The 27,672-nt window shown below is 46.8% G+C and overlaps 1 protein-coding gene and 1 long non-coding RNA gene across 2 annotated transcripts; one reads left to right on the top strand and one right to left on the bottom strand.

The window, feature by feature from the left end:
- Positions 1-856: 856 nt before the first annotated feature.
- Positions 857-24,659, bottom strand: LOC125745010 (hematopoietic progenitor cell antigen CD34-like). Its single transcript, XM_049017389.1, has 8 exons — positions 24,411-24,659; positions 11,769-11,888; positions 10,209-10,456; positions 9,908-9,991; positions 5,096-5,207; positions 4,835-4,887; positions 3,849-4,001; positions 857-3,080 (listed from the first exon to the last, which is right to left on the bottom strand). Exons 1-8 carry the CDS (start codon positions 24,466-24,468, stop codon positions 2,886-2,888), a joined length of 1,023 nt encoding a protein of 340 aa, XP_048873346.1. The 5' UTR covers positions 24,469-24,659; the 3' UTR covers positions 857-2,885.
- On the top strand, positions 22,306-26,224 carry LOC125745011 (uncharacterized). The gene is made up of 3 exons (XR_007398542.1): positions 22,306-22,484; positions 25,901-25,940; positions 26,095-26,224. It is a non-coding gene; the product is annotated as an uncharacterized LOC125745011 (long non-coding RNA).
- Positions 26,225-27,672: the final 1,448 nt, after the last annotated feature.

Below are 27,672 nucleotides of genomic sequence, written 5' to 3'. Positions count from 1 at the left end.
CCCCCAGTTTCTCCAGGGACTGTCTGACTGCTTTTTTAAAATGTATGTTAGGCATTTGCTAAATAAATAATGAAATGTAAGTTTCTAATAATGCAGTTCTTGTGTCCTGTCTTGAAGAGCAGCGTAATAAACTGTCTGCTTTCACCCAGCACATCTAATGCTTTGTTATCCCACTTTGCTTTCAAAGTCAAATATTTTGTTCTGTTCTTGTGTCTGGTGCAATTTTTTTTTTTGCTGTTGTACATCATCACACCAAGAGCTGCAGGGGATGCATTTTGTTATTCGGCATGCGGGGCTGGCCAGGTTTTTTTTTTATGGCCCCAAAATATTCTGAGTTAGCATCACATGACACAAAGGGTGTCGGGGTGAGGAAGAGTAAGTTGAGAATGTGTTTGGGGTTTGGTTTCACGTTGTGAATAAAACCTGGAGCTTGACTGAAGAGGCTGCTTCAAGATGCCCATGCATCTGGATCACTATTTCCCAATCCGGTCTTTGGGGACCCGCAGATAGTCCGCATTTCTGCTCCCTCCAAGAGGGAGCAAAAATGTGGACCGTCCATGGGTCCCCGAGGACCGGGCTGGGAAACATTGGTCTAAACACCTTCAATTCTGATCCAGTCAGTAGAGAATAAACGCAGCTGACTGCAGGACAGCTACGCCTTTACATCCGTTTCGAGTTGATGTCACCTACCATAAGTTATGTGGCCCAGCTGCAGAAGATTATGATCTAAGTGGAAGATGTTCGTATTGCAGCCCTGTGCCGGCAGGGTATAATATGACCCTGCGTATGCTGTAAGTGAGTGGGTCTGCATTTCGAATGACATGCAGAAAGCCAGACAGAGACGTTTGAAAAAACATTTCCATTCATACAAAATGTGTTTATTTCGCAGCTTCCATTTTTGTTCTGAAAATAAATCAAGTGAAATGTGTCATGCTCGTAGAATCCAAAGTTAGTTCCGGAATGTAAAAACAAGAACAGCCATTTCTGCAGGTTAAAATGTTTGCGATTCGCATCATTTCCGGTCATGTATCCAAAAATGTTCACAATCTTAGATTACTGGGTTAAAAATAGCATGTGAGTGGGCTTTGAACTTTGTCGGACATATTCTCCTAAGAATTATTTTGTCGACTTAAAACAACGCAGAGTTTTTCAATATCTTTTTTCAATATCACACAGCCAAGGCAAATGAAATTAAATGAAGCAAATACTGACCAGGAGGTTGCACAATATAATATAAACGAGTTTTTTTAACATATGTAGAAATAGGGAAATCAAAAGTTTATGTGTCGTAACGCTTCATTTAATCAAGGCAAAGCAGACCTGCCTCAGAAAAGATTAACATTTAAAAGTTTTGATCAAAGACATGCATTCACATAGATGGAATGGATCCTGGGAACTTCAGTGCAGGGTGATTTTGTCGTTTTGATAATTGAGTTCTTGACATAAGGGAAATGATGACACATTAAATCTTTACATTGCCAAGAAGAAAACGTGTGTTGTGAAAAATGTCCAGAGTAAATATTTAGTTAGTATCTGGGCTAACTTTCTTGTTTTTAAGATAACCTATTTATGGGTTAAAGTATATTTCCACTGTTACACCCCCTTCTCAAACCAGTGGAACTAGAAAACAAGCCACTTTCACTGACATATAAAAACTGCACGCTATGAAAAAATCAGTCAGACGTTCTTTTAACCTTTACTGGGATGTGGATCACGTCAGGAGAAGCTTAGTTTAGAGCACAGGGCCAGAGATGGTACAATAACAAAGCCTGGATATATATAGTTTTAGTGACAATTCACAAATAAAATATTAAAGCTTTGCTGAGTGTGTTCAGAAACCGCTCACACTTCTCTCATTTTTTCTACATCTGTATGGCCAGAGGGACATGCAGATGTTCAGTAGTTAGTCATAAAAAACACTACAACACCAATCAAAAAAAAAAAGACTGAAGTTGCAAATAACACAGAAAACATTTAAATGATTAATTTAAATGATTAATACTGACAAAAAAGGCTTGATTACTAACAGAGGCCAAAGATCTCCCAGGCTGGTCATATGCCTTTTGGAGTCTCAGCAGTGGCTGATGAATTTTCTGCTGGCCAATGACAGATCACCTTACTACATCCTGAAATCCTATTGGCTGATTTTGCGGTAATGAAAGGTAGATTTACTGTTGCTTCAGATGTGAGAAAGTTAGCAACAGAAGGAGGTCAGGTCTTCGCCTTTCTGACCAGTTCCTCTTGCTGACATCCCTTGTCACTACGTTGTCATTCAGTTTTATAACAGAGATACTTCGATACTATCTAAACATACATATGTACATAGCAGAGAAACTGAGAGCTTGATTCATTTATCTTGCAGAAGTATCAACAGCTCCTTACAGGTTTAGAAAACGGTCAGTCATAGGGGCTGATTTATGACTGAGTCTGACCCTAAAAATTGCAGATGGCCTGTTTTTCATCTGCACTGGCAGTTCTTTGAAAACACGCTGATAAGCAGAAGGTCCTCTCAGGTGTCGAATGGCACAGCGGTTTGATGAGAGTGACACTATTTCGGTACCGACTTCCTGGAGGTCTCACAAGGCAACTTACTAAATGGTTCCAGTACTTTTAGGTCCGTGAGTATCCTTGGGGACGGCAGTCAGGGGTTGTTTCTTCACATTATGTATGGCAAGATCATCATCATTATCATCATCCATCATTACTATCCTCACCATTACTTTTAAGGACTGGGGAGTTATCATCTTGTTTATTTGGTGAGACTTTTTGAGGAAAGGAAAACATCTCTATCATTTTCCCGTGCCCACAAAGCAGGTCAAGTATGGCTGAGTAAGGGTGGGGGGGTGGGGGGGTGATCGGGGTGCTATGGCCGAACGTGGGAGGGCTCACAGCTCTGTGTCGGCCACGGCACTCTTTGCCGCAGAGTGACCGTTGGTGGTGGCGGGGGCTGGCTGGTTCTTGCCGCCATCTGGGGACTCCCCGTTGACGGTGGGCTTCTCCTGGGCCTCTGACGGGTTGAGGGGCGTCACTGATACTGACTGGCACTCATTGTCTTCGTGTGTCTGACAGGGCTCCTCAGCCTGTTGAGGAAGAAGCGACTGATTCGGTGATTTGTGGCTCGACATCCTAAGCATTCCATCAGCATTAACGTTTTTATTGCATGTCGACGTTGTCATTCCTTATTTTTCTTCTGTACTTGTCCTGTCTATCTCTGCACTTCATGTAGCACAACAGCCTGGGGAATGTTATTTCGTGTCACTATATACAGTGTACTGAATATGGTTGGTGTGACAACAGTCCCACATGACTTGACATGACTTGACGTGATTCTCTGCCTGTCTTCAGTGACTGATGCCATGGTTTTGGACTCAGGGGTTCTCTGAGGCAATGCTCCTTCTCAACAGCATTTTAGTCACTGCATGCTTTTCAGTAAATGCACCCCAGCACCCTGTTAAATGTGATGTAGGGCTCAAGTCCTGCATGGATCCTTCCCATGACCAAGGACATCTTGGTGTGGACTGCATCGCTTATCTGCTGTACTGAAGGCTCTGACCCGGCACAGCTACTTAAAGGGCTTTTGCCAATGACATCATCAACGGTACAGTTAAACAACAGCAGAACTTGGGAAACAAAAAATAATCTGGTTCCACAAGTCTTTTTGAAGGACCTATTTAACGATATCTGTGCTGGAATGAGAACTGTGGTTATTTATCTTCTTTCTTGTTTGTATACACACTTGTGATAGACCAAATATTAAAGAAGTTCAAAGCGTTCTGTGTAGTGCCACCCAGACCCTGGCCCGCCCCCGCCCCCAAGCCAGCTCCCAGAAGTGTTTACGCAGAGCTCACCAGTCTCTTTCCCTTGGCTCTGCCCATCCAGCGACCTTTCAGGCAGTAGCCGGCGATGAGCAGGGCGGCCAGTAGCAGGCCAAGCAGCAGCAGGGAGACCAGCACCGTGGGTGTAGTTTTTCCCCAGAGGGGCTTGGCGTCCACCACCTTCAGCTGTGCCGGTTGGGAGACAGGGGGAAAGATGGGGGGGGGGGGTGTGACTTCATATTCTCACTTCTCCAGTCTTCGAGGTCGAGCAAAGCCGCACAGAGACATGACTGAATGCCCCCACCCCCAAACCAAAGCAACCATTATCCACATTTACACAGTCATGCTTGACAGTCTTCTCCTTTCTCCCCTCTTATGGGCGGCCCCAAGATCAGAGTAGCCACATGTAATCGGCTCTGTTTATGTTAATGCAAGATAACCGCATGGTTCTCCTCAGTAGTGTAGCTGGGCAGAATAGCTTACTTACATCCATATTCATATGGATGATACGCCAGTTTAAGAGTGTCAGCGTCACATTTGTTTATATTGTAGAGTACAGGTCAGACCCTGGTTTATTGTGGTCTGCATTGGGGTCTTTGGCATAGTGGAAAAACTGCTATGAGCATTAGTAGAAGGACACAGCTTAATACTTGAGGCTGACTGAAGGCAGGACCACCTCCCCCACCTCCACCAAGAGGCCTACAGTAGATGACACCCCAAGAGCCCTTTGAAGCAGAGCTAAGATGACTTTTGAGAAGGTCATGTTCCTGTGGTTACATCAGGAAGGACTGCTGCCCAGGGAAGTGGCTAGGCCAGATGGTCTCTGCCCTGGTGGGGCTGGGGTGTAACCCCCTTTATTTGACAACAAATGCGATGTGTCTGAAAGTGTGGATGTTTGGGACACAAAGCGATCAGCTGGGACTGTATGTAACATCGATGAGAGCCATGCAAAGGAAGTGTGTTCCTGTTAGTGTTTCACATATCAGAGTTGGTTGTTGTCATTTCAAAAACATGCATACCTTATTTTTAATGTTTTCAGAACTGAATTTCTCAGCCATGCCTACTGGGTCAGCTGTAAAGAAAAAGGAAAACTGCTGAAAAAAACTGTTCGTAAACTATTCCAAAAAAATGCAGATGCACCATGTGATGAGTATGCTCTCGCAGTATTTTTAAGGTAAAACCCAGAATAATAACACACAAAAAAATAAACAAATATTCGATAGGTGTGTATTGACCACATGAAAAAAAAGTAATTACAGGATTGGCAGATTCATACGCACCTTCGACGTCTTTGCCTCCGGCAAGAACAATGTCATCTTCCTGGAATATATTAAATTTGCAGCTGTTGCACAGTTCTGGTCCAATTTCGTCGAGCCAGACTTTGAACTGGTCCTGCAGAATTGAAGATGGAGAACATGTTGTGGTTCAAAGACCAAGTTTCACACCGTGCTATCTGGTAAATCACTGGGCATGAGTGTGTAGATTTGGGTGTTAGGGACCCCTGTCCTCACCAGTATTGTGAGAGTAAAATGCATGTTTTCAGGGAGGTTGGGGCTGATTTGGTACCACCAATCTTGATACAAAACCAATGTACTTGTGTGTGTGGCATATGGTCTGGATAAAGCGAACCGTACAGAATGTTCTTTTGGACCTCCTTTGTAAGCACAGATGACTTTACAGGGCTGTCATGATCCTTGGCCATTGATGCGGATGTTTTTATGGGCCTTTTGGGGTGCGGCTCTGAGCATTTGTTGGGACGGCACCTCTAGGGCGGGTCTCTGTAAGCGACCATTGTGCGTCACAGTGCCACAATGACAGTATGAACTCACACGCATGAATTCACGCAGACAGCACGCTGCTGGCCCTCATGGTGCATTCATGCTAAAACTGAGATTTAAAAAATAACAAACAAAAAACGTTTTGCTTTTTTTGCATGGGATGTGCGGGATACCCCACCCCACCCCCGCCCCACCATAAGAAAAATTTACAAAACATCCCTGTAGAAAAAATACCATCTTCTTAAACTGTTTAGTTTCACTCACGTTAATGTAAATGTGTCGACTGTATCAGGGTTACTCAACTGGCGGACTTTGGTTCACATCTGGTCGCAATTTCATCTGGACTTTGCGATGAAAATGTCACCTTGGTTACGCCAATCATATAATTTAATATTTTTACGTATTCAGGGGTCCTTGTAAAGTTCTTCCAGAGTATCCTTGACCCTACAGTGCCCCTTTCCCCATGATCCTCCTTGAAATATTTTACAATTTGACCACTTGGTTCATCAACTAAGAAAAGTGCTTCATCGTGAATGATCTTTCCACCTTTTCTGCTCTGTGGATACGTCTTATGTAATTTAATCCCTCTGATGTCTGCGAGACATGCCGATAGCCCAAGAAACCTTCACCGCATCCTGGCAAACCCTGAAATGTGGTGACCAAACCAGGAACAAAGAAAGCTGGCTTCGTCACTCCGCTGGAGACGCCTGGTGAGCTTTTGGGACAGCGGATGACATACTGGGTGTCAGGCCGGGGAACACAGATTCCTAGATGACAGCACATGGGTGTGCGTGTCGGGATAAGGGAGATGATGTCATGTATCTGGCATGCCGCATAGCCCCGCAGAAGCTGCGTGCACCATGTGTAACACACACGCGGGAGTGAATGACGACTTAACGGATTGATGAATGGAGTAAGATACTTGGGATGGGAGAACCGACCAATCGCACAACCCCAGCCTGTGAGGCAACTTTGAAGGGTCGATTAATGACTTTGTATACCAAGTATAATCACAACTTGGCTTGATCTATTTAGATAATTATCGTATTACACTTTACGATTTGGAAGAGGACTAAAGCTTGACTTGAAGATGAAGAAGTATGACGTTATTGTATGCGAGGCAGCTACATGTACGCGGGCAAAGACTCATAAACTCACGCAACGCATCAAACCTTCTGCAGCCTGTATGTCTGCCTGTGTTTGTGCATGTTTGCATGTGTATGCATCTGTCTATGTATGTCTGCAGGTGTCTGCGTCAATCTGTATTTGTTCACATCAATCAGCACATACCTGCAAGTGTCTATATATATCTGCAAGTATTTGTTTATGTCTGCCTGTGTCTGTGTCTGCATATGCCTGTATGTCTGTCTGTTGTCTGTTGTCTGTGTCATTTGTTGGGGCTGGGTAGATTGATTTTTCGCTGTGTCTGCATATCTCTGTGTCTCTCTGTGCATTTTGTTTGTGTACATCAGCACAGGTCTTTGTTTCTGCATATCTCTATGCACATCTGCATGTTTGTGCTTGCATGGCTGTGTGTGGACGGGCATTACTGCATTTATGGCAGCAATTTGCTGTAAAAGGTGTTTTTAAGTATTTGCATGTGGGGAACTGTTTTTTTTTTTTTTTGGAGGGGGGGGGGGCTTAAATTAATCATTGCAAAAAGCCCAGCCACCACACCCTCTCTCCCACCTCCAGTAATGATATCACCATATTGCACAACGGCTTGGGAACAATCCACTCTCTGTGTAATGCAATCCAGCATAAGCGTCCATCCCCAGCGGCTGCTGCGTGCAAACGCTGCCTTCCCAGTTTTCCAGGCAGCGGCTGCCCCTTTTCACACTCTGCGCCTATGGGGTCACCCCCCCCCCCGTGTGTGTGTTCTGCATGCTGATGGATATCCTGTCCCCTGACACCGTGTGTGTGTGTTTCCCCGGCTGGCAGCACTTGCCTCTGACCTTGTTTTATCTCTGGATTTGTGCTCATGGGTACATGACCACTGCTGTTACCCTTTCCTTTCCTTTCCTTTCCTTTCCTTTCCTTTCCTTTCCTTTCCTTTCCTGTCCTTTCCTTTCCTTTCCTTTCCTTTCCTGTCCTTTCCTTTCCTTTCCTTTCCTTTCCTGTCCTTTCCTTTCCTTTCCTTTCCTTTCCTGTCCTTTCCTTTCCTTTCCTGTCCTTTCCTTTCCTTTCCTGTCCTTTCCTTTCCTGTCCTTTCCTTTCCTTTCCTTTCCTGTCCTTTCCTTTCCTTTCCTGTCCTTTCCTGTCCTTTCCTTTCCTGTCCTTTCCTTTCCTTTCCTGTCCTTTCCTTTCCTGTCCTTTCCTTTCCTGTCCTTTCCTTTCCTGTCCTTTCCTTTCCTGTCCTTTCCTTTCCTTTCCTGTCCTTTCCTTTCCTGTCCTTTCCTTTCCTTTCCTTTCCTTTCCTTTCCTTTCCTGTCCTTTCCTTTCCTTTCCTGTCCTTTCCTTTCCTGTCCTTTCCTTTCCTTTCCTGTCCTTTCCTTTCCTTTCCTTTCCTTTCCTGTCCTTTCCTTTCCTTTCCTTTCCTTTCCTGTCCTTTCCTTTCCTGTCCTTTCCTTTCCTTTCCTGTCCTTTCCTTTCCTTTCCTTTCCTGTCCTTTCCTTTCCTTTCCTGTCCTTTCCTTTCCTGTCCTTTCCTTTCCTGTCCTTTCCTGTCCTTTCCTTTCCTGTCCTTTCCTGTCCTTTCCTTTCCTTTCCTTTCCTGTCCTTTCCTTTCCTGTCCTTTCCTTTCCTGTCCTTTCCTTTCCTGTCCTTTCCTTTCCTGTCCTTTCCTTTCCTTTCCTGTCCTTTCCTTTCCTTTCCTTTCCTGTCCTTTCCTTTCCTTTCCTGTCCTTTCCTTTCCTGTCCTTTCCTGTCCTTTCCTTTCCTGTCCTTTCCTTTCCTTTCCTTTCCTGTCCTTTCCTTTCCTGTCCTTTCCTTTCCTGTCCTTTCCTTTCCTTTCCTGTCCTTTCCTTTCCTTTCCTTTCCTGTCCTTTCCTTTCCTGTCCTTTCCTTTCCTGTCCTTTCCTTTCCTGTCCTTTCCTTTCCTTTCCTTTCCTGTCCTTTCCTTTCCTGTCCTTTCCTGTCCTTTCCTTTCCTGTCCTTTCCTTTCCTTTCCTTTCCTTTCCTTTCCTGTCCTTTCCTTTCCTTTCCTTTCCTTTCCTTTCCTGTTCTTTCCTTTCCTTTCCTTTCCTTTCCTGTTCTTTCCTTTCCTTTCCTGTCCTTTCCTTTCCTTTCCTTTCCTGTCCTTTCCTTTCATTTCCTGTCCTTTCCTTTCCTTTCCTGTCCTTTCCTTTCCTGTCCTTTCCTTTCCTTTCCTGTCCTTTCCTGTCCTTTCCTTTCCTTTCCTTTCCTTTCCTTTCCTTTCCTGTCCTTTCCTTTCCTTTCCTTTCCTGTTCTTTCCTTTCCTTTCCTTTCCTTTCCTGTTCTTTCCTTTCCTGTCCTTTCCTTTCCTGTCCTTTCCTTTCCTGTCCTTTCCTTTCCTTTCATTTCCTTTCCTTTCCTGTCCTTTCCTTTCCTTTCCTTTCCTTTCCTTTCCTGTCCTTTCCTTTCCTTTCCTTTCCTTTTAGTAATAAACTCTCCCACTAATACATTCCCCTACCTAAGCAGAGAGCTGCTTCCTTCTCACTTTTGTTATTCTACCGCATCACCTGTGATGTCAGCCAGCTGTCGCTAATGTGATAATGATGACATCAGCCATAGGCATCTTTTTCGGAAATTGTACAGTATGATGATTTGTTTCTTATTCTTGGGGCAGTAGGATGGGGGAGGGGGGTGAGGGGGTAATTTTACAGGCCATTGTACATTCCTGTGCTTTTCTCATAGCCGTTTTCCATTCCTCGGTCATGTTCTCCTCTTATGGGAATGACTCTGCCGCCGCAGCCTCTCTGGTGACGACTTTGCGTTCCTCTGCAGGCTGCTGGCTCCCGCTTTGGACACATAGGCCGTACGTTTTCCTTCTGACTGCGCTCCCTCTGCGTAGGGGCAGGCGGGGGTAATGGGCCTCGCCCTGGCTAGACAGCTAACGCCGAGTGCCATCGCGGCGCTAAGACCATTGGCACCTCGCCTGCGATTCTGTGTCCTCGCGCCATGCTGGCGCAGGATGCCAGGCTACGCCAAGACCTCGACGGCGCCTCCCTGATTCGACGGATCCAGGGTTATAGCTGCCACACGCGGGTTCATGGGGGTATCATTGGGGTATCATTGGGGTACGGCAGGGAGCCAAAGGGGTGTCATGGTATGGACTCCCTATTGATTGGTTGATACAAATATCCTCTTTTCTTAACCGAAGGTCAAGAGGACTGGGAAACACAAGGTTACTCACGCAGGTGGTGTCCTTGGTATTCAGAGTCAGCCTCACCACGCTCCGGTCTTTCATTGCGTCCTTGTCCACACATGTGTGCTCCTCCTGAAGTTAGGCACACAGAACACAAGTAGCTCCTTCAATGTCGCACAAGAACGATCTTACTTACCATGACTGACTCTAGGATTTTTTAAGGGCCAGCCTTATGATTAACCAATGCTATGTTTTAAATGTGACAGGCGAGTGGGCCAATCAGCTTTCAGCTGGGGCCAGCTGACCCCACCCATCTATACACCGCAGTCTGTAAGTAACACGCTCTTACCACAGGTGCACTCTGCAGCGGATTCTTTTGCTCTGTCATCGTCATATCTGTCTGCTTGATTATGATGTCGTTGCTGATTTCTGCAGCCTGTGTGCTTGTAGCTTTCTCCATGTCGGTGTCTGTGCCGCCTGTCGACTTCACAGGAAGCACGGCATTCACGCTGGTGCTCACCACTTTCAGGATGAATGTGCCCGGTTCAGTAAAACTAGGCATTGTGCTTTTGGCGGGGTCGGGTTGGACTGTTGTCTCTAAAGGGGCAACATGAGGTGGTCATTGACTGAATTACTCCAGCAGCAGAATAGAGACTTTCTGCAGCCCTGTGGCAAATTGCTTTTTCCCCCGAGATGTACAGAGGTGAGAACAGGCCTGGGGATTACAGCAAAGGGTCAAGCCAGTGTGCCAAGTGCCTGGAGCCCAACGGCTGCATCTGACAGCTAGCCCTGGGATTTGAACCGGTAATCTTCTGGTCATGGGTACAGTGTCCTAACCATACACCACCCACCCAATTAGCTAGATGTTAAGTGTAACATACTGTATTAACACACATATATACTACTAGTCAAAAGTTTGGACACTCCAAGCTGCCTACAAAAGAGAATGAAAGAGTGTAGCATCGCATGACCTGACCACCTGACATACAGTACAGATGGTTTTGGAGGAGAGTGAAGGAAAAGCAGCCAATGAGAGATCAGCATATACAGTATGTGGGACCTTCCTTCAGGACAGCTGGAAAAGCATCCCAGGAACCACCTCATGGAACGGATGTAGAGGAGACAGTAGGGTCAGCCAGTTCCTGGAGCATCTGGGGTTAAGGGCCTTGCTCAAAGTCCCAAAGGTGGGGTCACTCTGCTGAACCAGGGATTTGAACTGGCAACCATCTGAGTTCCAACCCACAGATCTGCCCCCTCGCCAACAATTTTTTTTGTTCAATACAATTTTTTTGGTCAGTGCTTAATTCCATATGTCACTTTATAGTTTTGATCTCTATAATTTTACTAAATGTAGAGATTAGTACAAATAAACTTTTCTATGGGTAGGTGTGTCCAAACTTTTGACTGCTATTAAATATGTGCACGCAAACACACTTTAAAGTTTAAGTATTAATTGAAACCTCACCCATATATTTATTTGTGTGGGTGTGTATAGTATCGTGCAAAAGTCTTCAGCAGCCAAAGGAAATTATGTTTAAATTATGCTTTTGTTGGTGTAAATCTATAATTTTATCTCTGTTGAAGTGTCACCCCAGTATTTGCTGTTGCTATCCAATAAATTGATATTTTTATTTAAATCAACCGCTAACAGACCTTGTTTTTGTGAGAAATACTTCATAAAATTAATTCATTAATTATATTTTAATTGTATTACTGTTTATTTGTATATATTCTGATGTTAAACTGTGTTTTTTTTTTTTCCCTGAGCAACTGCATACTTACTGCTCAGACACACAGCTTTAAGCGTTTTCTCGGGCAGCCTGACGTATTTGCAGAGTGCAAGACATACATGTGTATGTTGCTCCCAAGCTCTGTATTCTTTTTAAAAACAGGGTGTCGCTATCCTTACTTGGAACAACGGGAGACACAATGGTGCCGACTGGCAACGCAGAGGCGGGTAACGCTGCAGCAGGCGTGCTGCTCAGGGTAGCAGGAGGCGCAGGTGTGGAGGTGTCACCGTTAACTCCATCTGTAGGGGAAACAAGAGAAAAGAATGAAGCAGGAGGTTCCAAGAATGCCTCCAGATCAGTATTTCACACCTGTACCAGGTATTTGACGTTCCTGATTGTTTGGTTGAAGTGTAGTAGGAGCTGAGAGGAAGCAAAAATGGGGATTGTCTGGGGGCTCCTGTGGACAGGGCTGAGAAACACTGACGTGGAGCATTTGAAGCCTCTTTGGTTCAGTGGTGACGCCATCTTGTTTGAACCTGGTGGACGTCAGTGACCCATGTGATACCCATAATCCCCTGCTGCCGGCTCGCACACTGTTATTAAGAAGCTGACCCTTGTCACATGGTGGACTGCCATGTGACTGGCTGACGTCAGTGACCCATGTGATACCCATAATCCCCTGCTGCCGGCTCGCACACTGTTATTACGAAGCTGACCCTTGGGTCTCCTTCCTCCAAACTGGAGCTAGGGCAGAGTGTGGGAGTATTACAAAAAGCATCCGTTACATTCTGCCTGCCTGGGATGAGTGTGCCGGCACCAGGCTTGTGTCCTAGTGAAAGGACATCTGTTACCATGTTAGCGTGGGCTCGCTCCATGGCCTTCAAATTGCACACTTTTGGGTGCCAGTTGCACCCAGATTTTCAGAGACTGCGTCATGTGTTTCGTCTCCGACGCCAATGGCAGCAATGGTCCAGATCAATATCCAGGCATGTGGGCCATGCCAGGTTACATTCTGCACCCCCATGCTGTTCACAGGCTGGTGATTATTACACCTGCATGACAGCCCATCCGGGCACCCCCCCCCCCTGCACTGCAGAACTGTCACCGGCTTTACTGCCGTGACAAATTTATGACCGATAATTGCGGCACACGCTCGTTAGTATGGAGGCAGAGGGCTCCTCGGGTGCAGACTAATTGGTTGGGAATTTCAACATTTTGATGCCGTTTGATTGGCTATGACTGGAGTGGGTGGGGGGAGGGGGGGGGGTGCAATCCCGGAACATGCTGTATAGCCATGGACTCGGCTCTTTCTGCGACCGAGCATAACTATTTGCTGAAGAATTATGGGTAATTAAATGCCTCAGTGTGGAATAAGGGGATCATTAGGCTTAAGTAAATAAACGTAGATAAACATCAGCGTGCCATTGCTGACCCCTTGGTGCCCCCAAGTGCCCTTTGGGCGGGGGAGGGGGGGTTCCCTTTCTAAAATAAGAATGTTCCTGTAGCTTATGTATCAGTTTCTTTCTAGAGTTACAGGAAATGCCAGTTTATGCTATTGTGCCCCTCAAATTGCCCATGGTCTGTAGAAATAAGCTGAGCTGTTTTAATAACTTTTGAAGGGATGGATAAGTCGGTTTGGTGTTATATTCTTCAGAAAAACCGAGTTTTTTGAGCCATAGAGTATGGAAGACCACCACTGCGGTGCGAACCTCCCGGTATGTATGTGTACATCATTCCGAAGTTTATCGCTTCCTGATTTCGCATTTATTCCTGTCCTGGGATTGGGAATGCAGATGAATGTTCCCTCGGGGAGGTCTGAGGTCAGCACCGGACTTCACGAGAACCGGGGCTTTTTATTCGCGTGGCACAAGGCTGACTCTCACGCCACACTTTTCGGGCATAGCGGAAGGCAGCTCGGAGAAGGACCCGGAGAAGGCCGTGCCACAGCAAAGGGGCTTGTGGGAACGCCGATCCTTTGAAGAGATTTTCCACAGGAATGGCAAAGGCCAGTGACTCCATAGGATTTCCCCCCAAATCAATAAAGGAGATCTTATTAGGTAAGTGCGTATCGTCTAGTCAGGTAGGTACATATTAGGCTGACCATCTAATCCATGTCTAGGGGGACACTATGAGCCAGGACAGGGTTTGTAAACTGCCGTTTTAATTAAAAGAACCCAGATTTCACTTAAGCACTGAGTTCTTGCCATGTGCTGATTGGTCAGTCTCCTATATAATCATGCATGTGTCACTAATGTTAATATGAAACAGCTGGATCAGTCTTTCAACAGTAAAAGCACAAGAACTGAACATTTTTTCCAAGCACAGGAGCCTTTCGGTTTTAAAGTAGTTTGTTCATAGTGTCCCCTCCGACATGGATTACATGACCCTAATAGAGGGGTGGGAAACCTTATCCACAAAGGGCCGGTGTGTATGCAGGTTTGTGGGATAACCTTTAGGTCAGCTGTTCAAACTCAGGTGTGAGGACTCGTCAGCCAATCAGTTCGCTAATCAATAATCTAATTAGTAATCTAATCACATGTTAGTATGTGAAGTACAGTGTTTGTAAATGTGTAAACGCAGCCCCATGGGGCTCAAAGAGGTGATGCAGTTGCTTCCTGGATGTATATTGATGGGCTGACAAGAAAGATCCCTTGAATCTTGAAGAGTACTGAGGGGTGAATTCAAAATCATTTGCCTAAAGTCGTGCTGACACTAATGGCTGCCCACTTTTCCCAGCGTGAAGGCCTTTGCTCTGGGACGCGTAAACGGAATAGCTACGCGTTTATGGTTCCGCCTGCTGTCTGGCCCATGCTGAGCATTGTGTTTGTGCCAGGGCGCGTGTTGCGATGTTCCGAGCCGGACCTAAATCTAATTAGCCTGGTAGCTAACTGCTGTCCATTGTGGGGGAGTTGCGTGGTTATTAAAGCAATAATGACAAACAAGAATGTACAGCTAGCCTACAAGTCCTGGGAAAAGAGCCCTGCATTGCACCGCCTGCCATCTCTCTCTCTCTCTCTATCTCTCTCTTTCACACACAGTATATTCCCTCCTCTTAGGTATTTATACATTACTGCAGGCCTCATTAAGAAATAACCCTCTAGATTCCCCTTGAGAAGACAGTTATGGGCTTATTTCACCAGCAGCAGTCTAGGGGAGCGAAAATGAACGATTTGTAGCTGAATCCTTTTGGACCCGACTGTGACCTCCAGCAGCAGATGTAGTCATATTAATAATCGTCCCACGACTGCAAGAGACCATTGCCATAAAAACGCAGGCAGTGACTCAGACCGCCATCTGCCCCATGCCAGGATGACAGTGGCCTTGTGCGTATGACTGCTGTTGGAGCGGCGACCCCCGGATTAATTGCCAACCGGCCCCCTGAATTTCCATTGCTTCCTCCATCCCCCCCGCTTGTCTGTCTGAGGTATGACATCCTACAGTAACTGCCAACGGAGTCATAATAAAGTGGGGCTTGTTAACAATGTAGCCTTGTGCCCAAGGAAAGGAGTCCCGTCATTTTAGCTGAACTGCAGCAGAGAAAATACAGCTCAAGTAAATACTGTTAATCTCCAGCACGGATGGGGCACTGAATCTCAGCCCCTCTGGGTGTGTGTATGGTCTGCGTGTTCTCCACGCATGATCCAGGCTCATTCCCAAGTCCAAAAACATGCAGTTAGAAAAACTGGCATCTCTAAATCGCCCGCATTGTGTGGTTGGCTGTGTGAGCGCATGTGCCCTGCGATGCACTGGCACCCCACTGAGCGTGTCTGCCTCACAGACTGTGCATTCTGGGATAGGCTCCAGTCTCTGCGCAACCCTGACCAGGATCAGTGGTTAGATGGATTGATGGATGAAGTACTGTTGGTTACTTCTGCTGACTGACCCAAAAGTAAACTGGCACAGTAAGGATACCCCAAATGTCCATATGAGGCTCCTGTGTGACAAAGGCTGTCTCTGTATGGCTTCTGGCAGGCAGAGGGTGCCAAAAAGCGAAGGAGCAGGCCATGGGTTTTGGCCAAAGCTGTACCGGGGCACAGCAGATGCACAGGATTGTCCGCTGCCACCCAGCATGGTGTGACTTGTAGCTAGTGGTTATGCTGCGGAACACCAACGGGAATGCCAGAGGTCTGTGAGCGACGTGCTGGGAATGACCCTGTGATTCCGCACGGCTAACCACCACGCCCTCAGAAGCATCGCAGGCAGTTTGAAGTCGCCGGACAGCATGTGTGACCGAGTGGTATTTAGGGACCGGCTTGGCACATCTACATGGAATGTAGGGGGGAGATTATGGCATCCATTTCGCCTGTCGGAGGGCTAAAATATTAGGTATCCCCATGTCTGTGAATAGACAACTCTGACACCCAGAAATATGGAATGGTTTAGTCGGCCGATTGATGCGCTTGTCGTGAGCTTGAGGGTTACAACATAGAGGAGCAAACTCAATAAAAATCAGTGAGGTTTGCACAATTGGCACGTTAAAAACATCTGTCAGAAGACTCCGGGTGTCACAGGCGGAAAGCAGTAGACATCCTTTTGTTTTATTGGTGCTGTTACCATAGCAATCTGGGTTTCCATAGCAGATAAGATGTTGTGGGCTCCTGAGACATGGACCAAGCCCTCCCAAGCCGGTGAAGAAGGTGAGGGAGGTGGGGCTTGGCTAACGTCCACCTGAAACACTGTTTCCCCAGGGCCCCAGCTCTCAATTTCGTCTCTGGCCCTCCTGAAACACCACCCGTGGTTTACAGAAAAGGTACCGCACCCCCAAGACCCACTAGACGTAGAGAAGCATGCGACCCTCCATCCAGCCCCAGAGAGCCAGTTTCCGCAGTGACGTAACAGTGCTATTGGGAAATATTATCTCATTGGCGCTGCGAGAGCCTGGGTAAGCTAGCTGCCAGATTGGTTACCGAGTTGATTGTTTTCTTTAGAATCAAAAGCAAGAATCAGAATCTGAATTTGAATCAGAATAAAGACACAATAAGTAAATACAAGATTTGTCATAAATACTACCGTTTTTGCAAATTAAATTGCAATGTGCGATTATATTGTGGAAACCAACTGTCAGGGGTCTGTACCGATGCACAAGTTAATATTTCAGTGGTGCAAATGTTGCATTGTAATTTGTTTACAAGCAGGAGGAACTGCTGAGAAGTCTGATAGCGCTGGGGAAGAGTTTGCCCAATGTACTTTGCATAAAGAGTAAGTATTCTGGACTACATGTAAAAGTACAGTCTCATGAGCACCACCTGTTCTCATTAAGTGAATGCGTTTAAAAAATGAGATCATTTATCTGCAAAATGGTTATGTCACAGTCTAATTTATTTACAATGTGCATCGGTCAACTCATGGGTGTGTCCCTTTGCAGGGCTCGCGATAAACAGAGTGTTATGTAAGGGCCGCGATACAATGGCTCTGACTGATCTATGGCGCCCTCTCCCCTTCACACTATCGATAGAATGCCGCAGTGGAAACGCTTTAAGGGGGGGTGGCCTGCTGATTATCCTGTCCTCAGGATGACTTTTGTTAACAGGCATCTGCGATCAATTTGCCGAGGGCCACAGCTTGCCGTATGCTCTGGTAAATGCGGCCTGAGATATATTCTCCCGGGTCGGTGGAGCTTGTCCACCCCTTTCCCTGCACGGTGCCTCAACTACAGCTAATTTATCCACTAGTCTGCCAACTTGAAGTTCAAGGTTTTATTCATCACATACACAGCTATGCTGGAACAATCTGTGGTGAAATAAAAAATCAGCTTGTTGTGGCAGGTGTAGAAAAACGACAGTATAGACGAATTGAATTAACATCCCGTCGCGGTGACACCCTGTGGCTAGCTGTCATCAGTTATCCATACCATACCCATAATCCCCTGCTGTTAATTTAACCGAGCTTGCACACTGTCATTAAGAAGCTGACCCTCGAGTTTCTGTGGGTCCTTTTCCTTCAAACTGGAGCTACGGCACAGTGTAGGATAAAAACAAAGGGCAAATAGATAAATAAAAGGCTAAGTATAAAAATATTATTCAAAGACGTCAAAATAGCATTATACACAGCACGCATGGTAGGCAGTGTACAAATGGTGCAGTGAGGGATGTAAATAATGAATTAAGAGAGAGTCGTAAAACAGTCATGGGGTACGTCTGTTTACAGCTCGGATATAATCCTAACGCACCTTCCCACGGTGCTTTGCCAGCTCGCCCCCCTCCCCGGCCTGCTGTTCACTTTCCTGTTTAGACTTCCAGTCTATCTCTCATGCTATCTCCAGAAACACATTTCAGGATGGTAACAGGGCAGCAAAAACAAACAAGAGAAGCTGGACGATTTAGGAAATGAAGCAGGAAATGGGAACATCTAGCTGGGATGGTCTGCCTTTTTTTTTCCTTCACAGAAACCAGTGATGTGTCGGAGTACAGGGAGGGGCTCTCCCAGAATCCAGATGTCGAAATCCTCTGGGATGTTTCCTGCTTTCATTCAGCTGAGTCTAAGCCGCTGACGTCAGCCATGCTGGGTTGAGGAGAGATCAAGTCTCGCCTGCCCCCCTCCACCCAAACCCAGGAGAGAGCACCTTGGCCCCCCTATTCCCCCTCCCAGTCAGTATGAACCCCAGGCCACGTTGGTTTTCCTCAGATCACAAGGGCTGGGAGTTTTCGCAAATTGTCCCAGCGGACATGAGAAAATGATGGTCCTTGTGAAGCTGGATCTCAGATGGTTCCAGCGACCGTGTTCAGAGGGGCGGGAGTGGGGGGTTCATTCCACAGGCCTGAGGTCAGTCTCCCGTGCGTCATGCCAGTCTCAGAGCGAATCCCGAGGTCTCGCCGCGGGGCTCTGCGCCCCACAATGCATCTCTCTCTGACCTGAATATCAGCCCAGACCTGGTCTTCATCTCCTACTGGCATCGGTCAGCCACTGGGAAACCGACAGTCATTCCAATGACCAAATCTACCAGGATTTCTGAAATATGGTGGCATATCCATACTCAGACCTTGATCCCATTGGTTTAAAACAGTGTTTTTCCACAAAGTCCTTGGCCACTTCCCAGACGGTCCACGTCTTCACTCCCTCCCATCTCTGCCTGCCCTAAGTATTCGGTACTCTTGATTGGCTGGGAGCTGGGAGGGAGCAAATATGTGGACTTTCTGGGGGTCGCTGAGGATTAGGTTGAGAAACACTGATATAAAATGCTTCAAGCCTTCTCAAATAATTTGAATCGCTTAGCTAATGGCCTAATGGTTAGGGAAGCGCACTTGTAATTGAAAGATAGTTTGAATCCCTGACCAGCAAGGCACCACTGCAGGTACCCTAAGCAAGACACCACCCCCAGGCACTGCTCCCTGGGCGCTGAATTAGCTGCCCACCGCTATGTCATGATGTCATATATGGGTTAAATGCCGAGGACACATTTCGTTGTTGTGAACTGTGGTCTGTGGTGTGTGAACACTGATCACCAATTACTATATTTATTACCGCCTAGTTAACATGAAACAAGGCATCCATGGCATGGTAATAGAGAAAGGTCCTGAAAATCAGGGTAGTACCCTGTTCCCACCCTGAGATACGGAGATGAGAAAATGCTTCACTGCCCTGCAGGGACACTGGGTTGCGGACTGACATACCTGCTGTGGTCACTACCCATGTTGGTGTCAGTCTAGCATGCATGACATGCATTGTCTTAGCAATGCGAACCCTATGGTTGGAGGTTAGCAACTCTACAAAAGTAAACCACCCAAAATGTGTAAGTTAATTCGGATAACTAGCCAGCATTTCCCTTAGTCTAAAAACATTCGGTCGTGTTTTTATTGTGCAGTTCATACCGGCTAAACCAAGAGCGATTTTAGGGGGGGGGGGGGGGGGGGGGGGCTCTAATTAAATAAGCTGTCGCTTCCACTCCAGCAACATGCGGCTCTCATTACTGACAAATTGTCCTCCCCCCATGCCATGACACGCCCTATACTTCGACAAGCTGTTTCCCCACTTTATGTGGAGCCAGACGGAGAGTGAACCCACCCCCCCCCCAAAAAAAAAAATTAAAAACTCTGCAGATGTGCATGGACGGTGTCCAGCTCTCTGTTCTTTACGCCGCAGCTTGGGCGGTGGGGCTGGGTGTGAGGAGATATCTAGACAGCATGTCTTTTCTGCTAAAGGCTGGTCCTACATAGGGGCCCAGGGGAAATAAATCACTGTATCTAAAGGGGCAGAAGAAAAACAATATATCATCAAGCACGGTGATTCTCCCATATAGGTTTAAACGTGCAGCGCAATGTTCTCTGTTTAAGGCGGCTGACTCTTAACCTTCGTCCCGGCTCGTTAGCTAACGTTTAGCAGACCTTCCCAGCATAGGAAGATCAAGCCTGAGAAAAACAGCTCTTTCTGAAACAGGAAGAGGATGTCATCTCATGGTTTCAATTAGCGTCATGGCACCGGCTGTTTGGAATTAATTACCTAGGGCAATTACTTTCCCAGCAATGGATGCAAAAAAGCAGTAAATCTCTTTGTTCCTAAGGGTAAGACAAGCGTAATATACATTGCAACAAACTAGCGCTACACAGCACTCCAATGGGAAATTGTAATGTGACGGGTTGGTAATGTGCTGTTCAGTAGAAAGATGTTGTTTTTGGTTTGATCCCTGTGCTGCAGTCTGGTTGGAGATTTCTTACACCAAGATCTTGCAGCCTGAGCAACGTCAGAAGATCTTTAGCCTTGGAGGGGAGCGAGATCGAGTTTCCTCCAAATCCTCGACACACATGCATGTGAGCAGGTCTGGACACCCGCCCCCCCCCCCCCCCCATCCCCCACCCCGGCCCACCCCACCCCGGATGGTGTCTTGCTGTGGAACTCCGCAGCTGGAAGACGGTGACATCATCCGAACTTTGGCAAAGCTGCACTGGATTCTCTAGACCTGCTGGCCTCCGTTCGCCAGAAAGCTGCGCTTGATTCATTGCCAATCAGAGTTCCTTGCAGTTATGAAGAATATAAATTAGTAATAAGCTTGGCTCTTAACGTTAATGGGCTATTTTTCAGATTTAAAAAAAAAAAAAAGCGAAAAGAAAAAACAATAGGAGGAGAGGGACCTGGCAAGGTTGCTGCGGAAACCATACCGTCATAAGTCTGGAAGCCGCGAGGGTTACGACATGATGCCCACCAAATAAGCAGTAACTGTGCGAGTGAGATGTGAACACAAGCAGCTGCTGCTCTGCATTAGCACTGTTTAGCTAAGTAAATAGCGCCGCTACTGATAGTGTGGTGCCGATTGGGCTGGGCAGGTGTGCATGAAGCCTAAGGCGTGCTTACGCTACCAAAAAGAGAGGACTTGCTTGCTTTTCTTCATACTCTTTCCACTTAATACTCAGCTAGAGTTAATATGGCTTTCAAAAAAGGAGGAAGCTGGGGATGCAAAGACGGGCATCGAAGCCGTGCAAATGTGCACATAGAAAGTATTCTGTAGTGTCGAACCCAAATGTCAACATGAAGCAATCCCAGATATTTTCAGCAATTTTTAGGTCTCAAAACCATATTTTTAGACCCCCCCCCCCCCCCCCAAAAAAAAAAAAATGAGGACATATGATCACCCTACCTCAGCTTTCTCTGAGCGGCATGCGGGTAGAGCTTGTCAAGCTGTCATGTTTATAAGAATATATGTATAAAGAAGGAAGCCTTTGTGGGTGTTCTTATACATACGATAGCTCACAGTCTGTCCCCAAGGACAGAGTTGCAGTGTCTTGCCCAAAGCAGCCTTCCTCAGAGGTTACTTGATCTCTGCGTGCCCTGATTAAGCCCGTGGTGACATCACCGACGGAGGACTCGTGGAATGTTGCATGAGAAAGAAACTATAGGAGCCATTTTCTGTCTGTTTCTGTTGGCGTTGACATTGTTTTCAGTAGATGTTTGGGTTCATTAGTCTGAGCTGCTGCACATGCAGTAAGGGGTAAACAGGCCTGGCTTATCACCCTGCTTGGTGTTCCTCACACCCTGGAGCATATCAGGCATTTACCTTATCTATTATGGTACGTCGATCGATCACACAAACAGCCCCACCTCTCCGGAATCTCTTTCTAAGGCTGCTGCATGCGCGCCAACGATGCGGTTATGTGTGTGTGCCAGTGTCTTAGTTTGGCGGGCAGGCAGGGTGGCAGAGGAGCCCCAGTCCGAGTACGATTATTTGGCCGATCACCAGGCTGCTTCACTCACTGATAGGCACCACCCAGATCATAGCTGTTACAGGCATGGGGATTATGTGGACCTTTGCTGTATGTATCTCTCAGTCTGTATTAGCATTGTGACTGTAATTGACCAGTTATGAGCTGTGTAATCCCATACTGGTCCCGGGTTACATATTAAACACGTTTAAATTTTGTTATTTGAGAGAAAGCAGGCTCAGTCAGTCCCTGGAGCAATTGGGGGTTAAGGGTCTTGGTGAGGGCCCCAATAATGAAATCACTGCGCCAAACCTGAGATTTGAACCGACGACCTTCTGGTCACAGTGTCTGAACCCGCCGAGACATACACCGCCCACCACACATGGTAAAATGGACTGCATTTATATAGCGCTTTTTCTACTCCTACGAGTACTCAAAGCGCTTTACATTTCATGCCTCACATTCACACACCGGTGGCGGCGGCTGCCATGCAAGGCGCCAACCTGCTCACCGGGAGCAATTCGGGGTTCAGTGTCTTGCTCAAGGACACACAAAACACACAAGGACAGTTATGGGTTGCTGTTTATGTATTTTCTTCTCTTCCGCAGCGTGTCATCCTTGGGTTGTTTTAAATCTTTAATTCCAAGAGGTCGGTTCTCCCACCACAGCATTCTGGGTGAAAATCTCCACGCCAGACATCTGTCTAAGGCTGTTTGTTCCGCCCTGCGCCCTTTAAGCCCCATTTCCGCGCTGTGGAAGCAGGACGTAAGTTCTTCTGTCCCAGGCTGTCTGTTGTGATTTTCTCTAGGAGTCAAGTAGAACCCCCCCCCCCCCATATTTCCAAAGCACCATCCTTTACCCACAATCCCTTTCACCTCTAACAGACAAACTATCTACTCCGAAACAGACACATCGATTTAACGTGCTGCCTATAACCATGATAACAAACCGTCACAACAAAAAAAGTCTTTTCAAAAGCAAGAATCAGCTGCTGTATCCCACAAGTGTGGGGACATCAGTGGCTCAGATCCAGTGCATCCTCGCCCAAATCCATTAACTGGAGGGACAAGACAAATGTTTACACTCACTCTATGTGGAAAACTCGCAACCCATAAGAAGAGCATCCTTCAGAAAAGACTCGTTTTCTCGCCAGTGAACTTTTTTATACACCAAAAACATTTGGATTTCATAGTTGCTTTTTTAGCTATGAAAGGAAGTTAATTTTAAGAGCTGTATTTCAGAGTCAGCATTTAGTTAGAGAACACATTACAACCCACTCAAACCAGTTAACCTCAAAATACATCGGCACAGAAGTTGACATACAGAGAACTGCCTGTGTTATTTGTCTGATCTACAAATATAAAAGAGCAGAGTTCCCGGTCACATAGTGTAACCCTAACTGCTGTGGCCACATTCTGGGGCCCAGTTGCACATGGGTGTTAACAGTGTGGCGTCCTCTCCTCATTGGTGGAGTGTTGTGCCCGCGTTTTTCGCCGTGGAGAAGGGGGTTGAGGGGGGGGGGGTAGCTGAGGGGTTAACCCCCTTGTGGAATGTCTGAAAGGAGGGAACCACTTTTCTGGTATAAGAGCTCAGCAACAGGTAACACTGATTTTAGAGGTTTAGAAACTTTTACATTTTTACTTTCCAAGACATAAGAAAACACTGGACTACTAGCTTTGAATTATCCGGAAAATCCCCCAAACTGCGAGGTCCTTCTTTCACTCTCTCTCTCTCTCTCTCTCTCTCTCTCACACACACACGCACACACACACAAAGTCATGTGGAGGTGGGTCGCCTTATTAGATTTCCTTGTTAATTCTTGTATCCAATAATCATTTTAAGTGCAGCCCCCATGGCCCCCGCAATCCACACCACATGTGCCATGAACAGGCGGTACTGCACCCTAACTTACTGTCTGCAAGCCCTCAGTTAGGTGACTGTCCAGCTGCTCGCTTTCAAGTTTATTCCATAGGTATCAGTCACTCACATTTTAAGTAGAAGATAATCAGGCCCTGCAGAAGGTATCATCCCTGGGGGGGGGGGGGCTCTTTGCTGCTTAACCTAAGTCGTAAAGCGAAACGCGTCCATGTTGATGCCATTTGTAAAAGGGGCCCCTTAGCATTACACGTTGTGAGTGTCTTTCCGCTGTCCGGACACTTTATTATTATTTGATGAATATATTTGGCTTTACTAGTCAGTAAGTGGGCTTTTTGACCCCCTCCCTCCCCCCGAGAGTCATGGGACAAGTATCTGCATCTGAGGGGTGTATCACGCTAATGGAGGCATCCCATAATGAGGCTCAACTGCAGCCATTCACATGAAACGAGCCCCGCCACGCTATGCCGGTTGCTAGGCGACTTCACCCTTGCATCGTCCTGCACTCTGGGCTTCAAATTCCCGCTCTGCAAATTCAGCAGAAAGCGACGAGATGCCTAAGATCGGCCCATTTCCTATTAAACCTTCTGCCTGTGTGCGATTAATTGGCAGCACACACCTACCTCCCCCCCCCCCCCCATCCTAATCATGCTCCCCCTTCGCAGCTGAGGAACGGAACTAAGTCCAGGCGAGTTTTCTAGAAACTTCCTAGAAAGTTTCGAGAGAAACTCACAAAGGCTTTCCGTGCCCAAAGGCATCCTACTCTGTTCTTGGTGGTTAAGAGCAAAAAGTAAAAGGTAGCAGCCAGGTACTTACAGCACAGCAAGAAAACGCTGGCAGCCATGAAGGCCGTCCATCTGCGGGGTCCATTCATTCTGCTGGCGGCTGCAGCCTGGAGCAAACGAGGCGTGTGTGTGTGTGGCTGGGGCGTGCGGCGGCTCTGAACGAGGCTGGGATTTCCTCTGGCTGCGAGCGGCTCTGGCGGGATAAAGTGTGGCTCGTGCACGGGCAATTTTATAGGGCCCCCTCTGCTACCACTTCTCCACACCCCTTTTCTAACTGGCTGCCTTCACCTTTCAGCTGGCCCTCCTTGTCAGAGAGAGAGAGAGAGAGAGAGAGAGAGAGAGAGCGAGAGAGAGCGAGAGAGAGAGAGAGAGAGAGAGGGGGGGGGGGAAAATGTGTGTGTGTGTGCCCATGTGCGTAAGTGAATCTTTGTCTTGAACTGAAATGAAATGTGCTCTGTGATTTATACCTGGTGCATGTTTACATATATAAACGTTTGGATAAATCATACTGAATTGGCACAGGCTCCTTTTTTGGATTCCCTGTCCCGGAGCTGCAGTGTTTGTGTCAGTATCGGTAACGGCAGTGATTCTGATCTGAGCAGCACGCTATTACTACAGTAGGTGAGCTGAGATTACACTGTTCTCACTATAGCCAGGTGCACGTCTTCTGAAGACACAGGCTTATTGTGAACACTAGCTGTGTGTCTACGACCTCAATCTTAGACTTCAAATATTTTGCATCGAATAAAGTCAAGTAACATGGGCTTTGCTGTCCTGCCAGCCATAGGCTGAAACTCAGTGACATGAGAGGATTTTCCCCAAAGACCAGGGCTGTTACATGTAAACAGAAAGTGAGGGCAGGATGCTTAAGAAGTGCGGAATACACATACAAATTGCATAATCATTTTTATGAAGTAAATGCAGTACAAATTACAAAATGCAATTTTTTATTTGAAATACATATTTAAAATATATGCATCAGAAACACTGCCCCTCCCTGCCCTTCCCTCATCCAAGTTGTACGCCGTGGCCGGTTCGACGGCACATAGAGGCTGGGGTGAAGATTCACGGCCTCCCCGATGTGACCAGACAGCCTCTGCGTTTCTCGTGACACCCCCAAGGTGAACGAACAAGCTAGCCCTCATGGGTCTTTAGCATCTTGCTGCTTGGAAGAGTCCCCCAATGCGCCAGAATGGACCCCAACTGCTGTGGCAGGGATAAGAACATAAGAAATTTACAAACGAGAGGAGGCCGTTCGGCCCATCAAGCTCCTTTGGGAAGCGTACCAGTGCTGGGCGATTCTGTGACTGGCAAAACTCACACGCCGTACTGGTTTTCACCCAAGGTTGATGACGTCATGAGTCATTCTGATGAGCCCCTGGGTTCGGCCAGCCTCCTGGCTGTCACTTTAAGGGACACCTAGTGTTCTGAACAAGGCATTTATGCGCAGGCAACATCTGGAATAGCTGGATGTGTCCTTGCCAATTCTAGCGACTAGCTGAACCGCTGTTTGTCTTACAGATAGCGGTGCATGATCAGATGGAGACCAGCCAAGCTGAAGGTACATTTCTTACTCGTTCGTCCTTCCAGCCCAGCATGTGCTTTTACCCCTGGACCCCCAACATCTCTTCAGCCCCCCCCTCCCCCAACTAAAGCCGTAATGTTCTGCAGTATTAAAGTAAAGCAGAGACAATATGCTTCCATTGACGTTGCAGGGGCTGGATCCCAGCAGAATCTGAGGCCCCTATTGGCTCAACCGACAGACTAACATCTCTGCTGTAGCAGAGAACTTCTTCCCACAAGCTCCAAGGCCTGTCGGTCCGCAATGCAGGGGCGGCATATACTGTAGGAGATCCCTCATCCTAGAAACGGATCATGAACTTCTGTGCAAGTCAAAGTCAGTTTAAGAGAATGTGCCCAGTTTAACCCAGTGCACTTACAAAACGGACAATGTCTTGTTAACATTCAGTAATTTCACTTTGTTTTTCCTGTGTTTCTTGAATAATTTATGTAAAAATCTGCAGTGGACTGTGAGAGAAGTAGCGCATTAGTGTTCGCTCCTCTCATGCTCAGATGTTTATAGTTTTGCTCGGGGATGAATAATCGCTTCCTTTCAGTCTCCCTGGGAGGGAAGAGGATGGACTGGCCCTTATTAAAGTGGAGCCCCCAGCTTCAACCTTACTGCATCTTCCCCCTCGTGCATGAAGACAATGCAGGCAGTGTTCACTATTATCCAGTTCACTATTAAAAAAAGGCATTATGCAAAAATAGACCTAACTGCACCATATCAGATTCTTGGTCATTTTTTAAAAATCATTTTTATTTTCTTAGAGTTTCAAAGCTGTTTACGTGCCCGATCAGAATAGACAAAACAGCGAAGGAATGTTAATACAAAATGTGAAACTCACTTAATGAACTCATTTTTTTTAAGTGTACTTTATTAATTTATTTTGTGTATTTTTATACTTATTTATTGGTAACCTAACCTGAGCTGATCCAGTCAGTAATTTTAGAGCAGCGCTATCTCGGTCGTGGTGTAGTTACCGCTGTAGTGAGGAATCATTTCAGTCGCGGTCGATCAGTTGTATCTCTGCCGATATTGAGGAACCTTTATCGCCAGTATGCATAAATGTTCCAGAAGTGGGTGCCGCTCGGTGCCAAACATGGAATATAGGACAATATTACAAGACGCACCAGAGAAACTCTTCACCGTAAAACTAAAGAACACAATTGAAATGCTAAACATTTCTGTATAAGAGTACTGTGTGCGAATGACTACAAAGTGCAGTGTGTTTGGATACTGGAAGAGCCGGGGCGACTGGGGGAGTCTTTACTGGTCCCAGGGTGTGACTGATGCTGCTGCCTCAGAGTCTGAGCAAAGGTAGAAGCAGAGTTTTAGGCATTGGCTGGTGCTGGAGCAGCAGAGGGAGAGGGTCAGGGGCTGGGGGCTGAACATGGGATACCCCTTCCAAGCTCCCCTCACCTCAGACATTCAATCATGCGTGTTCACGCACACTATGCATGTTTCTGGTTACTGTCTCCGATTATAGTGGGTGGTTGATTTCTTGCTGGTTCCTCCCTGTCTCGCTTACGCTTCCCACCAGTTGATCATGGGTTCGGACTCGATTCGGGTTCAGACTCCCCCACGCAAGGAAACACAGCGGGAAAGCGGCCGTCATTAGCCTGTCTGGATGTGTTGGCTTTGTTTAATCTGTGAGCACCGCCGGGCCCGGCCACAAAGGCCTCTCTTTCTTCAGGAGCGTTTCGTGGACATTGTAACGGTGTCTCGGGAA

This window comes from Brienomyrus brachyistius, chromosome 6 (assembly GCF_023856365.1).
Source record: "Brienomyrus brachyistius isolate T26 chromosome 6, BBRACH_0.4, whole genome shotgun sequence".
Lineage (NCBI taxonomy): Eukaryota > Metazoa > Chordata > Actinopteri > Osteoglossiformes > Mormyridae > Brienomyrus > Brienomyrus brachyistius.
Note: the sequence above shows the minus strand (reverse complement) of the source record. Positions and strands in the feature narration are given on the sequence as shown.

Bases quoted from the DNA above. Each gene is read 5' to 3' on its own strand.
- LOC125745010 (XM_049017389.1), bottom strand. From the start codon at position 24,468: ATGAATGGACCCCGCAGATGGACGGCCTTCATGGCTGCCAGCGTTTTC. The intron at 11,889-24,410 runs GTAAGTACCTGG...TTTCCCCTACAG, and splicing joins CAGCGTTTTCTTGCTGTGCT to ATGGAGTTAACGGTGACACC. The intron at 4,002-4,834 runs GTATGCATGTTT...CAACCGGCACAG, and splicing joins CTGAAAACATTAAAAATAAG to CTGAAGGTGGTGGACGCCAA.